This window comes from Rhopalosiphum padi, chromosome 3 (genome assembly GCF_020882245.1).
Source record: "Rhopalosiphum padi isolate XX-2018 chromosome 3, ASM2088224v1, whole genome shotgun sequence".
Taxonomy (NCBI): domain Eukaryota; kingdom Metazoa; phylum Arthropoda; class Insecta; order Hemiptera; family Aphididae; genus Rhopalosiphum; species Rhopalosiphum padi.
Window position 1 is genome coordinate 37,655,533 of NC_083599.1, and position 15,452 is coordinate 37,670,984.

Here is a 15,452-nt window from a genome sequence, read left to right on the forward strand (position 1 = left end):
AATAGTAATTTAGTAAATTTATAATTTAAATTCTATGATTTATTCGACCAATATTTACTACAGTATTTTATAATCAGTTAATGTTTATATTAAAAATAATAAAGCTTACTTCAAAGTTATAGTGCCACCGGTAAAACTATAACCATAGTTGATGATTTTGGTTATGTTTGATAGTTTTGGTATATATTTTATCCCTCGATTTTTCGGTGTAGTGATCAAATCCTATGGGAAAACTTTTTGACTTGCTATTTTTTTAGTTGTCCAGGTCATTCAAGTTCTTAATATAAAATCCCCCACAATAAATAGATGGTTTAAGTAGACTACTAAACAATACAATATAAATAACACTAAACTAGCTATGTATTTGAAAATCTCTAATTCCTACTTAATCAGAAGCTCACTAGCGCTAGAAATCTGTATGTGTCAAGAAAACGCAGTTTAATTATTCAGAAATGTTATCTTGATTTAAGTACCTACCATGTATATTGATTAAAATATATAATATTTTATTACGTAGATATAATTATAATTTAGTAAATTAAATTTCAATTATTGTGTGTTTGTTAAAATTATTTAAAATGTTGAAAATAATAATCTATAAATTTCAAAAATATATTTTGCTGTATAAAAATAACCATTACATTTTTATACGAAGTAGTATTGATAGAATTACTTTTAAACTATAAAGAGTTATTTTAAGAAGTGGAATATTATAATTAATTTTTATTTTCTATAATGAAGATTAAATATTAGTTTTGATTACTAAAAATTATTGATTACCTACCGAACAAATATAATTGTACAAAAAAAAAAAAAAATTTTTTTTTCATAATATAAGTTTTATTGGCTCAGATTTTATTTATAAATACTCAAATTCCATTTAAAAACGACAATAGGATATTTAGATTCTTATAATTTATTTAAGAAATCGATAAATCGAACACAATATTTTTGAGAGGTTTACTATCATAAAAAAAATGTCTACCACATTTCGTGAAGTGGAAAATAATATGTAAAGGATAGGTCAAAAACCGCATTTCCTCGGTGGATTATAACGTAAAATAAAATTGTTTCTCTAGTGTTGAGAAAAAAAAAACTTAAGGCAGCTGTGATTCGTATTTAGCTGGGACAATAACGTGATTTCCCATCGGTCACTCTCTCGGGAACTAAAAGTTTTTACCCAATGAATAATGAAAAGTTTTGATAGTCTCTGATACATTTGTTGTGGCCGTCAATTGGTAATAAATTCAAAGGCACAACGACTGAAGATATTAATTGTCTCCGTGCAATTTCATTCACTATAAGGTGATCGCTTTTTGTGAAGTTGCCACCGAAACAGCGGTTAATTCATAATCAACAGCCCTGACATATACACGCACATAACCGAAAATATAAATGATAGTGAGTTAATTGTATAATATCTGTCTTGTGAATTATTATGTAAGAAAACGCCAACGCCCATATTTACTATTGCGTATTTGTCATCTGTTAACAACGTACGTATGTGAACCTTTGTATTCTACAACGAACAGATATATTTACTAGATTAAATAATAATTAAATGTATTAATGTGATATTGTAATAAAATACTGTCATATTTCAGAGTATCGTAATGGGCAAAAGGATGCATATTTTATAGAAATTAATTTAATAAAAATTACATACATTCGGTTCCAATTTAGTTATAGTTCTCAAGATAATTAATTAATCCGAAATATCTTTAAATTGAAGTTTTTCATGTGAAAATTATACTATGTTTTATTTATATTGAAAAACGCGCACTAATAATAACCATAAATCACAACTCATATTAGGTATAAGAAGTGGTATTATTCGTTTTTACTAGCACCTACCAAAATCGCCGTAATTATTGTGTAGTTCCTCGTCTCAATTGTTTTCAATAATAAATTGTATTTTGTTTTCTAATTCATTAATATTCCCAATTTTTACTAGTGAAATTTGTATTATTTTTTATTTAAGTTTATGTAAGTGACTGTTAGTTTACGCTTCGTGTTCAGCTGTAAGTAATTTTGTTTTATAATAATTGTTATTGTTTTGTTCATTATTGGTAAATTATGAATTGAGTTAGAAATAATTAAAAGAAAAAAGAAATAATAAAAAATTATTTTATCTCGTATTTATTAAATTATTGTCGAACAACGACGTTCTAGTAGTGACAATTGAATTAGTCTATAAGAAGATAACTATAACCTTCTCTTTTTGTGTCATCATTAGTTTCAATTAATTTTAATTTTACTCATATTCTAGTAATTTCGTTTAGTTATTTAATGTATTAAATTCAGATTATTGCAACGTTTATAGTTATAAATTTGCAATACTGTTATATTATTATTATATTCTTGTTGGGTTAAAAAAGCTATAGATCTGTTGTCCAATAAAAAATTGTTAAATAAAATAAGTCACTGTAAAGGTTATATTAAATATAATATATACGTATAATTGTAACTAAATGAATTATATTATTTAAGAAATACGTCAGCTATACGAAAGCCGTACGTCAGCCATAAAAAAAAAATGTATATGTTCGTATACAAGGTACGTATAATATTGTTACTTTAGGTATAAACAAAATGTAATTTTTATAATTGTGTAAGCATTTTATATTACATATTTTGTTTTATCCCATAGGTATTCTATGCATTTTATGAATTTAGTTTTTTACCAATAAAAAAATCGTGATATTATTCAGATTTAATTTTCAACCATTACATTCAATGTGTAGAAAACATTTTAATATTGAATTTAACGTTATCGATGTTAACATAATTGTCATATTAGTTTTTGTTAATATTATTATTATTATTATCTGTCGGCGAATTTAGGAATACTATTAAGTTTTTAGAACACTGAGAAGTAGTATGTATTTGTATGTTCTGAGCACTTTTGGGCAGGGAGATTTTAAAAGTTTAAGGGGGACTTTCCCCCTCAAGCCATTTTTTTTTTCCCTGTAACACGAAAAACACTGTTTTTTCAAAAACCATAATGTATGTTCTGAGCACTTTTGGGCAGGGAGATTTTAAAAGTTTAAGGGGGACTATCCGCCTCAAGCCATTTTTTTTTTCCCTGTAACACGAAAAACACTGTTTTTTCAAAAACCATAATGTATGTTCTGAGCACTTTTGGGCAGGGAGATTTTAAAAAATCAAGCGGGACTATCCGCCTCAAGCCATTTTTTTTTTCCCTGTAACACGAAAAAACACTGTTTTTTCAAAAACCATAATGTATGTTCTGAGCACTTTTAGGCAGGGAGATTTTAAAAAATCAAGCGGGACTATCCGCCTCAAGCCATTTTTTTTTCCCTGTAACACGAAAAAACACATCTAGAATTGATTTTTACACACTTTTTTTTAAAAAATAATTGTTTTTTTTATTGAATAAGAACACTGTTTGATTAAAATAAAAAAAATAATTTAATAATATGTTTTTTCATCAAATATTATACATCCTTAATTCTAAATTATTTATACTAGTTTTCTTACTTCTCTAGTGAAAGGTACATATTCTACAATACGATCATGAATTAATAAACAATAAGCAGTTACACCTGTAAGAGGTTCTGATGATTCAATTTCTAGTTGAACATCTACTGATGAAGCTGTTGCTGAATCATTCTGTTTCGAAGTATCGATAACTACAATTGGAGCGTTTGTTAGAAAAGTAGAAGGACTTAATATTGGGTTCCGAATATTTTTTTCGTAGTATGATTCTTGAAATGATGTATACATATCATATAATAAGGTAAAATTATTTTTAGAAAAATCTAAATTTAAGTTATCATACGGATAAGCTATTGAGTTTAATAAAACTTTTACATTTGTTAGATTACAATGATCAAATACACTACAATCTTTTTCTATTGAATTTTTACGCCCCTTTTGTAACCCAATTATTATGAAACGAGGTTTTTCTAATTTCGAAGCAGTTTTCAGGTTCCATACAACTTTTTTAGTGGTCCCGAGTTCAGGATATTCAAAGGTTTCAAAAGATCTGAACGGGATAAACAAACTTTTTTCTTTTTCTATAAGTTTTAATAATTTCAACCTTTCTTCATCATCAACAGTGATATGTGGTACCTTCCAAACAATTTTATTCAAAACAACTTTTCCAGAAGTAGCACTTCCACTAGTTTTTACGTTTAGCACATTTAAATCACTATGACTTCGAGTTAATATTAGTTCTAATCTAGAATTAACTAATATTTTTTTAAAGTCTTCAAATATACCTAACCAATATTTCAGCGGAATGCAGGCACTAAATTCACCATTAACATTTACAGGGTTTGTATTATTTTTAAAAATCCAACCCGCATTTTCATAACAATTAAAGTTATCTGGCGTACCTGATAGATAACCTTTCAATGAGCTTGTAATACCAAGTGCACGTGTGCTATCTACTTCTATCCCATTGATTTCAAGTCGTATTTGTTCAAAAAGATAGGAAAAACCATTATTAGAAAGTTTTACTTTTGTAGCATCTGATATTGAACCTTCTATAAATATAAAACTTTCATGCAGATACGGATAAACATCTGTTTGCTGGATTGATATACGTATTTCATCATTATTATTAAATGAAGTTGTATACGGTGTATATGAATGATATTCAATTTTCGTAATTTTAGAATCCGTTTCGAACCGTGAACTTATATCCAAAATATCACTTTCAGGCATTATGATTTAGTTTATAACCAAGAGCCTTTAAAATTTTTTTATTTTTCACCGTTAATTTTTTTACTTTAGTCGGTGTTATCGGTAACACTTTAGTTGTGTGACTAGCTCGATTAACGTGAAGTAATGGGTTTATATTGAATTTTAATCCCATCTTAAGAACCGTAACGTTTAATATGTAACACAACTGTTAATGTCTCACCAAAATTTTCGATTTGATTAAAATCCTGATCAACTAATTGTACAGTTATTGAATCAATATTTATTTTATTTAATTTATAATATATTAAATTTGGCGGTGATTGAACAACTTTTGTCCCAGTCTTTTCACTCGGAAAAAACTCGTAAATCGTATGACTTTGAAGGTGATTGTTGAATGATCCTTGAGCTATATTACACATCACTTTTATAGAATTAATTGTGTTTAAATTTACAGCTTTTTCCGATCGATGAGTTACATACTCCGGAGGATAGTCTCGTTTTTCAAATCCTAATATGGGTGCTATCCCATTAATCATATTAAACATAATTATACCATTACATTGTATGTATGATCTAAAATCATTATGGTCAACTGAAATATCGAATGTTATTTTTGTACCATTTTCTTCATTGTAAGAATTTATTTGCTTCTTAATTTGACGGTTAATATCTACAATTTCGTAACATCCCGTTTTTAATGCAATATAACATATATTTTCATTATTATTATTATTATACTCGTCTATTACTTGTATTGCAAATTTGTTATTAGAAGAATTTATGTTTGGAAACGAATTGAACGTTTGTAAACATAACAAAGCTATTTCAGAGTCTTCGTACACGTTTAGAGACGGGAAATAATTTGAAGATAGTGTGGTTTCATTCCCAGTTAAACTTAATGTGATTGATTCATACATATTTATTTCTAGAAAAACTTTAAATTTAAATTAGTTTTAAGATCCATGACGTTTAATATGTAGAACAACTGTTAATGTCTCCTTGAAATTATCAATCGGTTTATTGTTCTGATCAACTAATTGAATAGTTATTGAATCGATATTTATTTTGTTAAGTTTATAATATATAAGGTTTAGTGGTGATTGAGTCACTTTTGTTCCTGTTCTACCGGTCGGAAAAAACTCATAAATTGAATGACTTTGAAGATGATTGTTGAATGAACCTTGTGAAACATTACACAATACTTTTATACAATTAATTGTGTTCAAATTTACAGCTTTTTCTGATCGGTGAAGATCATCGCGTGAAAAATATTTTTTTTTTTCAAACCCTAATACAGAGCCTATACTGTTTGGAATATCAAAATATAGCCTTCCATCACATCTTATATGTGTTCTAAAATCTATATGATCCATAATCATACTGAATGATAAATATGTTCTCTTTAGTTTATTAAAGGTTAATAACTCTTTACCAATTTTATTGTTAATATCATCAATGTCATAATAACCTTCTTCAAATTCATATACAAATTTCGCATTTTCAATAAATCTATTATCTGTGTCTCCGATAACTTCTATTTCCAATCTGTTATTAGTTGAATTTATGTTCGGAAATGAATTAAACGTTTGTAAACATATCAAAGCTATTTCCGAGTCCTCGTTGACGTTTAGAGATGGAAAATAATTTGCAGATAATGTAGTATCATTACCTGTCAAACTTAATGTGATTGATTCATACATTGTAAAAAATCAAGACATAAATGTCCGCAATTAAATGTGTTATAATCTTGATAATTTGAATAGTTATATATAATTTTGTTTCCCTTAAAGTATTTTTGTAATTCAATTGGTGGAGGTAAATCACCGAAGCTATCAAAATAAATAACTTTATCTTTATTTTTATAAAACGCTACCCAATGACTTCCATCACCTGAAGATACGTCTAAGTTTAATATACCACATTCAATCTGATGAGGTTTTTTAGGCAAGTCATCTCGTGAAAAGACGCCACGGAAATGATTGATATTAAACTTTGTAACATATTTTATAATATCTCTAGATGTAAGTGGTCTATTAGGTAACGTTTTCATCAGTTTTTTTTTCTTGATCCTTTATTTTTTAATCCGTTACCTTTTTTTCTTTTTGAATTTTGGATTGCATTATATACACTAGCACTTCCAGACATTAAACTACCAAGTGCTGATAATCCTGCGAAAATAGGTATTAAGGGAATTGCACCACCTGTCTGACCCGGTGCTAGAATCATTCTTTTACCTCTATAATTTTTCTTAACCTTTTTTTTTTTTATCGCAGCTCGTGTCCCATTTTTTATTTTATTAACACGTCCCCGTTTACCTTTACAGCCCATACCTATTTTTCTTTTAGCTTTCATTGTGTTAGCTACTGCGTACGCTACAATTTTCTCTTTTCTAGGTGTATCTTTTGCTTTAAATCTTTCCCAAGCACGGAGTTCTAACACCTTATCAGCGTTATGTCTATCTTCTAAATTTTTGCTAGTTTCATACACAATATCGTGATCACGACATGCAGTATCCAATGGGTTTATTCCTTTATCGCCACGATCTAACCTCTTTTTTAATTTCGTACCAGGTCCACAATACTGATATTTTGGAACATGGGCTTCAAACGGGAGACTATTTATAAGGAAATTTACGAAACCTTTGCCAGTCTTATCTGATTCCCACTTACGTGTTGAACGCATTATCTATAACTGATTATAATTTGAAAATTCTAGAGTATTTATAAGAAAATGGATTTGATTGTACAGAAAGATAAATTAGATATTTTAAATGTAGATGCTCAAATAATAAAGAAACCATCAAGACACGGACCATTATTACCTGATACTATACGTGCTATTATAGTTGGTCCTAGTGGTTCAGGTAAAACAAATATAATGTATAACCTAATCACGCATGAAAACGGATTAAGATTTGAGAATATCTATTTATACTCTAAAACTTCTAATCAAGAAAAATATGTTTTACTAAAAAAAATAATAGATGATATAAAAGGTGCCAATTTTTTCATTTTTTCAAGTGCTGATAAAGTTATAAAACCAAACTTAACTAAGAAAAATTCTATCATAATTTTTGATGACGTGATTTGTGATCCACAATCTGTAATTAGAGAATTCTTCTCAATGTGTAGACATTCAGGTGCTAGTTCTGTATTTTATTTAGCACAAACATATTCTAAAATACCAAAACAGTTAGTAAGAGATAACTCAAACTTTTTAATAATACTTAAACAAGATGATACGAATTTACGCCATATATTCAATGACCATTCATCAGCAGATATGGATTTCTCTGAATTTCGGAAAATTTCTCATCTATGTTGGAATCATAATGATTATGGATTTATGGTTATCGATAAAACACGTGAAATGAATGAAGGTAGATATAGATGTGGTTTCCATTCTTTCATTAAAATAAAATAATAATATAAATACAGTTGTAATAGTATTAAAATCTGCATAGTATTATCTAAAGTCGGATGAAGCAGTTATATCAAGTTTATTATTTGCAATGAATAAAGACAAAGTTTTGTTAGAAAATTTGGTAACATCAAAAAAAAATATCAAACGTAAAATAATGGATATGAAGCGTGGTATTATAGATTCTGATAACTATTTTCGTGATACATTTAAACCTTTACTGGAACCATTGAGTACACTGTCAGAAAAAAACACTTCACATATTTCCGACACTATCAAAAAAGAAGAAACCGTGTACGCTAGTGATGAAGATAGCGATAGTGTACTGAATTCATCGTTTGACAATTTTTTAATTTCAAATCCTAAATCACAACGTTATGATAAATCTTATGGTATGCATTACGATGCGGTTAATAATCAACTTAAAATATCAAATATGCCTGTTACTTTCGAACACGGTAAATTACACTTGCTCGATAATTACTATCCTTGGACTAAAGGACTTTGGTCTTTATTATGTGAAAAAGTACCAAAAAATATGACTATGGAAGACATGGAATCATATTATAATATTTTAAAAATAACTAAAGTCTTTTTAAAAGCAGACGGGAAACCTAAAACTTCAGGATATTTCAAATGGATGAATGTTGTAAAACCTCTTTATGAACGAATGAAAATTGAAGAAAAACAATTAAACGAGGAAATATTAAAAATTAATAACGCAAAAATTAAAACTCCAAATTCCCGATTAAATTTAAAACAATTTGATAACTTTTTATCTAGTTCAAGCGCTAAACGAAGAAACGTTATTGATGATTCAAACATAAAAAATGCTTCATTTGATTTTTCTTCTCCTACGAATAGTTCTAAAATTACAGAACCTCCAACAGGTCAGCTATTTAAATTTAGTTTATCGCCAACGACTAAGAAAGGTTCCGGTTTATATAAAGATGTAATACCTCAAACACAATTAGTGTACTATGATGATCCGAATGAATTAGTTACTAGATTAAATCTTATAACATCATCTCGAATTGCTGGTAATACTGGTGTAAATAATGAAATCATATCTATTTTAGAAGAATTACGTGAAAGGAATATAATAGTATAATGTCTACATTAGAGTGTATAGCCAATGAGCTACATCGACCTGCAAGAAAAATATTTCCTAGACGTAGTGTAATAACACGATTTAAGGATGACCTTTGGCAAGCTGATTTAATGGACATGCAATCTCATTCCAATCAAAATCTTGGTTTTAAATACATTTTAGTTGTTATAGATACATACACAAAATATGTATGGGTAGAATCATTGAAAAATAAAACAGGAAAAGAATGTACAAAAGGTATGTTTAATATATTAAAACAAGCTAATCCAAAATTATTACAAACAGATAATGGTACAGAATTTTATAACAATCAATTTCAAGATTTAATGAAAAAATATAAAATTAAACATTACAGTTCGTATAGCGTTATCAAGTGTTCAATTGGTGAACGTGTTATACGAACACTTAAAAATAATATATATAAACATTTTACTGCAACAGGTACATGGAATTGGTATAATACAATAACAAAAATTATTTATAATTATAATCATACAAAACATAGAACAATTAAGTGTACACCGTATGAAGCTCGAATGAATACAAGTAAAATTAAATCAAATGTACAAATAGATAATAAAACATTTTATAAACCAAAACTTAAAATTAATGATAAAGTGAGAATATCAAAATACAAACATATATTTAGTAAAGGATATACACCGAATTGGACAACGGAAATTTTTACAATAACAAAAGTTTTACATACAAACCCGATAACTTATCAACTAAAGGATGAATCAAATAATATAATTCTAGGAGGTTTTTATGAACAAGAAATTAAATTAACTGATTTCCCGAACACCTTTTTAATTGAGCGTATTATAAAAAAAGTTAAAGATAAAATGCTTGTTAAATGGATGGGTTTCGATTCAAGTCATAATTCGTGGATATCGTCAGCAGATATTTTAAAATAAAGATTTTTTTTAATGTATGTAATTTATTTTTTTATTTATTATTATTATTATTTTTTAATTTTGTAATGTCCATACGCTAGTGTCTTAATCCCATCATTCATTATATAACGTTTATCATCGTTAGCACTTAATACAAGTTTATTCATTGTTTTAGAATGGACGATATGTTTATTCGATTGAATAAAATTCATGTTTCTACATGTTTGTTTATCATCAACATTTTTATGGTTTATATATGCATTTAATATTTCTTTATAATGTCTAAATTGCATATGTTTTTCAATTACATATTTTTTTACACCTTTAGCTTTTTTTACCTCAATGTCGTCCACAGTTCTGTAAGCGTATAATTTCGGTCTTAATGAAACAAATTCTTTTAAAATTTTTCCACCCATTTCATCTTTGAAATAACCAGGCTGATTTTTATAAATTTCACTAAAACAATAATGATCGATAGGATAATTTGATGTATCAAAAAACGGTGATAAATCATATCTTATATCATTAAAAAAATTGTGTGTTCGAATAGCATATACCATAGAATCTGTATCCGAGTATAAAGAATTTATTTTGTTACCATATTTTTTTTTCATTACATTATAATGAAAATCATACATAAATGTTTTTGAAACATCTAAAATTGCGAATCCTACATAAATTGCTTTATCAAATTTAATAGTTTCCTTATGTTGATGAATAGCCATAAGATTTTCAGAGTATATAGTTCTATCTTTAAAGTTAGTTTTCATCATTAATTTACTTGCTTTTCTAGTTGATGAAACCAACTTTAAAGAAATTCTAGCACGCACATTTTCCATACATTTACCAAAAACACTATTAATTAATAACTTCCAAAAATTTTTTTCAAAGTTGTTTTTAGCTTTTACTCTCATATTTGTACAGAGTTCAATATATGGGGCCATCCATTTACTTTGTGAAAATCGGATAGCTCGATGAATTTTTTTTAATTTAAGTCCATTAGCAATTGCTTGTTTCAAATTTTTATAGTGTATAATATAATTTTTTTTCGGTGATAACGTAGTAATTAATTTTTTAACTTTTGAATTTGGAGGACATTCGTTTAAAGGTAAAAATGGAAAATCGTTATGTTTTTTATGTAAATATTTAGGGTAATCAATATCGACTTCTAATATATAACCAACTTTTGAATCGTTTGGAATTTTTGTAACATCTATATCCAAGTCATCAACCCATTCAAAATCTTTAAAAGGTAGTTCAGTTAACATCGACTTTCCATATAAATTCACGCAATCGAGATACGTTAACCATGTAATTGGTTTATTCGGATTATAGTTCAAACCTTTAATGTTTGGTATGTTCGCTTTAGCATATCTTTTAGTTGATTGAGTTATTCCACCTCGGATCGAATTTTCGAAATACAAAAGCATGTTAAAGTCTTTTAATCTTTCTAATTTAACCTTAGTATATTTAAGCATACAATCAAAAGCAAATCCTGGAGCAGTCATATAATGAGCAGGATCTAGTTTAAGAGTAGATAAACATAAATCTCTAAAATTTTCAAATACATCCGTTAATATACTTACATCAGTTTTCAAGTAAAGGTCGCTATATTCACCCAAAGTTTTTAAATCGAATACTCTCCATATTTTTTTAGCATGAGAATAATCATCATCATTAATTTCTTCATCTTTTAAAGAGTTATAAAATACAGATTTCGGAGGCAAACGAGTTTCATTTAATTTACTCCAACTATCAATATATTCATAAGGAAAAACCCCTTTTCGTGTGACTAAATCTAATTTTTTATTAGAAAATATTTTTAGAGTTTCTCTAAACCTTGATTTATCTTCAGACAAATTTTCTGCAAGTTCGCTTAATGAGGAGGCCATAAAACGGAATGTGTCAACAAACTTTATACTAAATCTGGGAGCAATTTCTTTGCTAAAGGATATATATTTTTCTGATGAATTCGGAATAACATGGATATCATTATTATCACAACCAAGTTCTCGAATTATAAAATGACTATCGTAGGATAAGTTATGAAAAAAAATTGGAACAAATGATGGATTAGTTATTACAAAATTACATTTAAGACAAAGGCATTGTCTATATTTACCAGTAAAATGACAGTGATCTCTAACCTTTAATAAATTATTTTTTTTAAAAGATAATAAACATTTTTCACAAACCTCCGCTCTCTGAAATTGTTTTTCTTCCGTTTCAGTCAATGTAGTCATTGGTATATTAATTTCATATACATCATTTATCTTTTTTCCAATATCGATCATATTTTCCATAAACTTTTTTGCTGCATCTTTACCTCTATACATTATTATCTTTGTTGGAATTTTAAATTGATGCAATAGCTTTTCTGTTATACTGTCATAGTCAACTTTTACATAAAACGCATAACTCATAATTTCATGTAAATGAGTAATATGGGTTTTAGAAACCTTAGATTTTTTACTACTTTTATTCAACTCTATAGTCTGTTTAGGGTTTAAAATACATTCAAAGTCAGCATAAATAACAAACGGTATTCTATTGGTTTTTTTATAACTTTTAAAATATATGAATTCATCATCTTTTCCTTCTTCAAACATTATTGGTCTTCCTAATTCATTCTTATCACACATTTGCTTATGTTTAATCAATCCTTCTTCACCCCAAAGTTTACTTTTACACGGTTTATTCCCGAAAATTGTAAAACATCTCTTACAAATAATTAACTTAGAACAATTTTTAGTTTTCTGACTTCTAATAAATCTTGAGAAATCTTTAATATAACAATAATGTAATGTTTTATCGTTATTGTATAAAAATAGATCAAAATGATTTTTTCTTTCTATTTTACTTATACATAAAGGAAAAATATTACTTTTATTATTTAAACTATAAATATTAACTGAAACATTGTTTAGACGTTCAAATTTTTTTATTTGTTTTATTGGTGTCGGAAAATCAATACATTTAAAATTTAATCCACTTTTTTTTTCTAGAATATTGAAATACGTTTGGTTAAATCGTGATTTATTCGAACGTTTATCATATTTGCTAAGTATAGAATATTTAAAACAATATTCATCTTTATTTCTAACATTTATAATGGCTTTTTTTTTTTTTATAAATATAGGTAAATCAATATATGAACTTCCTTTCAAAGGGTTTACTAAATTAATTCTTAATTGTAACCCATCTATTGATACAAGTGACCAACCTGAACCTTTTGCAATAAATTCTGATTCCTCAGTTAATATTTTATTAAACATTCTGTTCAATAAAATAGTAAAATCAGATGAACTACATGCTAAAATGTTTGAAGTTTTAAAAGCCATATCCTGAATATCATGGGTTACTGGACGTTCGTAAACAGTGTCAACATGTATATTAAATTTTATCGATGTATTTAAACATGATTTTTTCAACTTAGAAATTAGCTTATCTGAAATATAACTAAAAAATGATTTATAGTCTGTATATTTCTTGCTGTTCTTGATGATGAAAGTTTTTGAACATTTTTTAAATCTCTCGATTTCAATCATTCCGGTTCCCGACGTATTCATACGCTGATATTTTGTAATTACTTTTCTTTTCATAGTAAGGCTATAATAAAAAAAACATTTTTTTTTCTCTTTAAATATATATAAATATTTTATTTTTATTAAATAAAAAAAATCATTGAGTAAAATAAATAATATCTAATGTTTCAAGTAATATAAATTTAATTAATAAAATCAATAGGTTCTGTTAGTGCTTTCATGTCGCGTAATAATACATAAAATTTATTGCATAGGTTATGAGTTGAATTATCTCTTTCAAAACTTGTATACGAATAAAGGGCATAATAATTTTTCACAAGCTGTTGTGTTTCCTTTAATTTTTTTATTCTTTCTTTTAAATTTTTTTCTTTTTCTGTGTCAAATGAGTATGTTTTTGCTAAAAATTTTTCATGTTTTAACATTTTAATGTCTCTTTTAATTAAAGTTAGCGCAGTTTTTCTTTCTCTCTGATCTAGTATTTCTTGTTTTTCGTTGTTATCCATTTCATTTTTTAGTCTTTTGATTTCGTTTTTGATATGATCAAATAATGGATGTGCATAATCCATTTCTAAATCCATTTTTTCTATAAAAAATATTTTTTTGTATTATATATTTTATCTAAAAAAATATGAAAAATTTTTTTTAAATATATTTTACTAAACCAACTATTGACTCGAATAAAACTTAGTTTTTAAAATAGTTTCATATGTTATTCCACACCGTTGTAGCCACCGAATTATCGGATTCGGGTCGGTTATAAATGTTAACGAATCGTCTAAGCGACACACAAAACGAGTGTAATGTGGAACTATAAAAGTCACTGGAGCTTTGCCATCTGTACGCTAGATTCATTGATTCATACAACCGACCACATCTACAGAAGGTCATTTTCTATGAAAATTTTACGAATATATGAACTATTTACAAAAACAATACTTGTCTTATTTCATATCAATAGTTGACGAGTTAAGATTGAAAATTAATGTTAACCAAATGTATTACATGCTATTTATTATAAATGGACAGTATTTTTTGAAAAACATAATTATAATATTTAATATTTATTTTATTGTTGATACAAATAGTACTCATTATTCTATGATTAACTTAAATTTCCGCTTTTCAAAAAAACTTTTTATCTTCATCTTTATAATTATTTATATTAAAACAGTTTCATATCATTAGCAATGTTTATTTTCTATTTAGGTTCAGTGTATACCTAATATTCTTTATTTTTTTGTTAAAGTAAAAAAAATAATTCAGAATGTTGATATATTTATTTTTTTATTTTATAAAAATAACAATTAATAATAGTTTAATCAATAATAACATTAAAATAAAACTAAATTAAATATGGTTAATTGAATAACTAGTGATTTGAAATCGGACGATTATAATTTAATATAGAAACAAATTCGCAATTACCATTTTTTAGATCGTCTAGTTGATCATACAAATTTGATAAATTTTTGCGTATGCGTCTATCGCATTGTAAACCAATATAATTAGTATAATTGTACTCGCTTAAAAATGTTATTTTTTTCATCTCTTAAATTTATTATTTCTACTAGGTTCGGTATTTTTTTTTTTATATGCCTGACGAATATTTTTATTTATTATTCTAATCTTTTCTTTTTTAATTTCTTCCTCTCTATTTGAAAATTCATCATTTTGCTGTCTTTGATTTAATTTTTCCTCGATTAATGTGTTGACATATTTGATTTGAGATTCCATTGTATTATTCTTTAATTTATAAGTATTTATATTATATATTTTTTTTATTGTTAAGTATAGATTAGGACTATTACT

At 26.6% G+C, this 15,452-nt stretch overlaps 3 protein-coding genes across 3 annotated transcripts in view; all 3 read right to left on the minus strand.

The window, feature by feature from the left end:
• LOC132924526 (uncharacterized) overlaps positions 1-15,452 on the minus strand; it is a 285,094-nt gene that overhangs the window by 117,050 nt on the left and 152,592 nt on the right. The gene's annotated exons all lie outside the window — the stretch shown is intronic.
• LOC132926517 (uncharacterized) lies at positions 4,703-5,588 on the minus strand. The gene has a single exon (XM_060990882.1). It carries the CDS (start codon positions 5,586-5,588, stop codon positions 4,845-4,847), a length of 744 nt encoding a protein of 247 aa, XP_060846865.1. The 3' UTR covers positions 4,703-4,844.
• LOC132927452 (uncharacterized) lies at positions 9,428-13,707 on the minus strand. Its single transcript, XM_060991989.1, has one exon. The coding sequence runs from the start codon at positions 13,698-13,700 to the stop codon at positions 10,167-10,169; it is 3,534 nt and encodes a 1,177-aa protein (XP_060847972.1). The 5' UTR covers positions 13,701-13,707; the 3' UTR covers positions 9,428-10,166.

What these genes read in the sequence shown, in the direction of transcription:
- LOC132926517 (XM_060990882.1), bottom strand. Translation starts at nt 5,588, where the DNA reads ATGTATGAATCAATCACATTAAGTTTAACTGGGAATGAAACCACACTA.
- LOC132927452 (XM_060991989.1), bottom strand. Translation starts at nt 13,700, where the DNA reads ATGAAAAGAAAAGTAATTACAAAATATCAGCGTATGAATACGTCGGGA.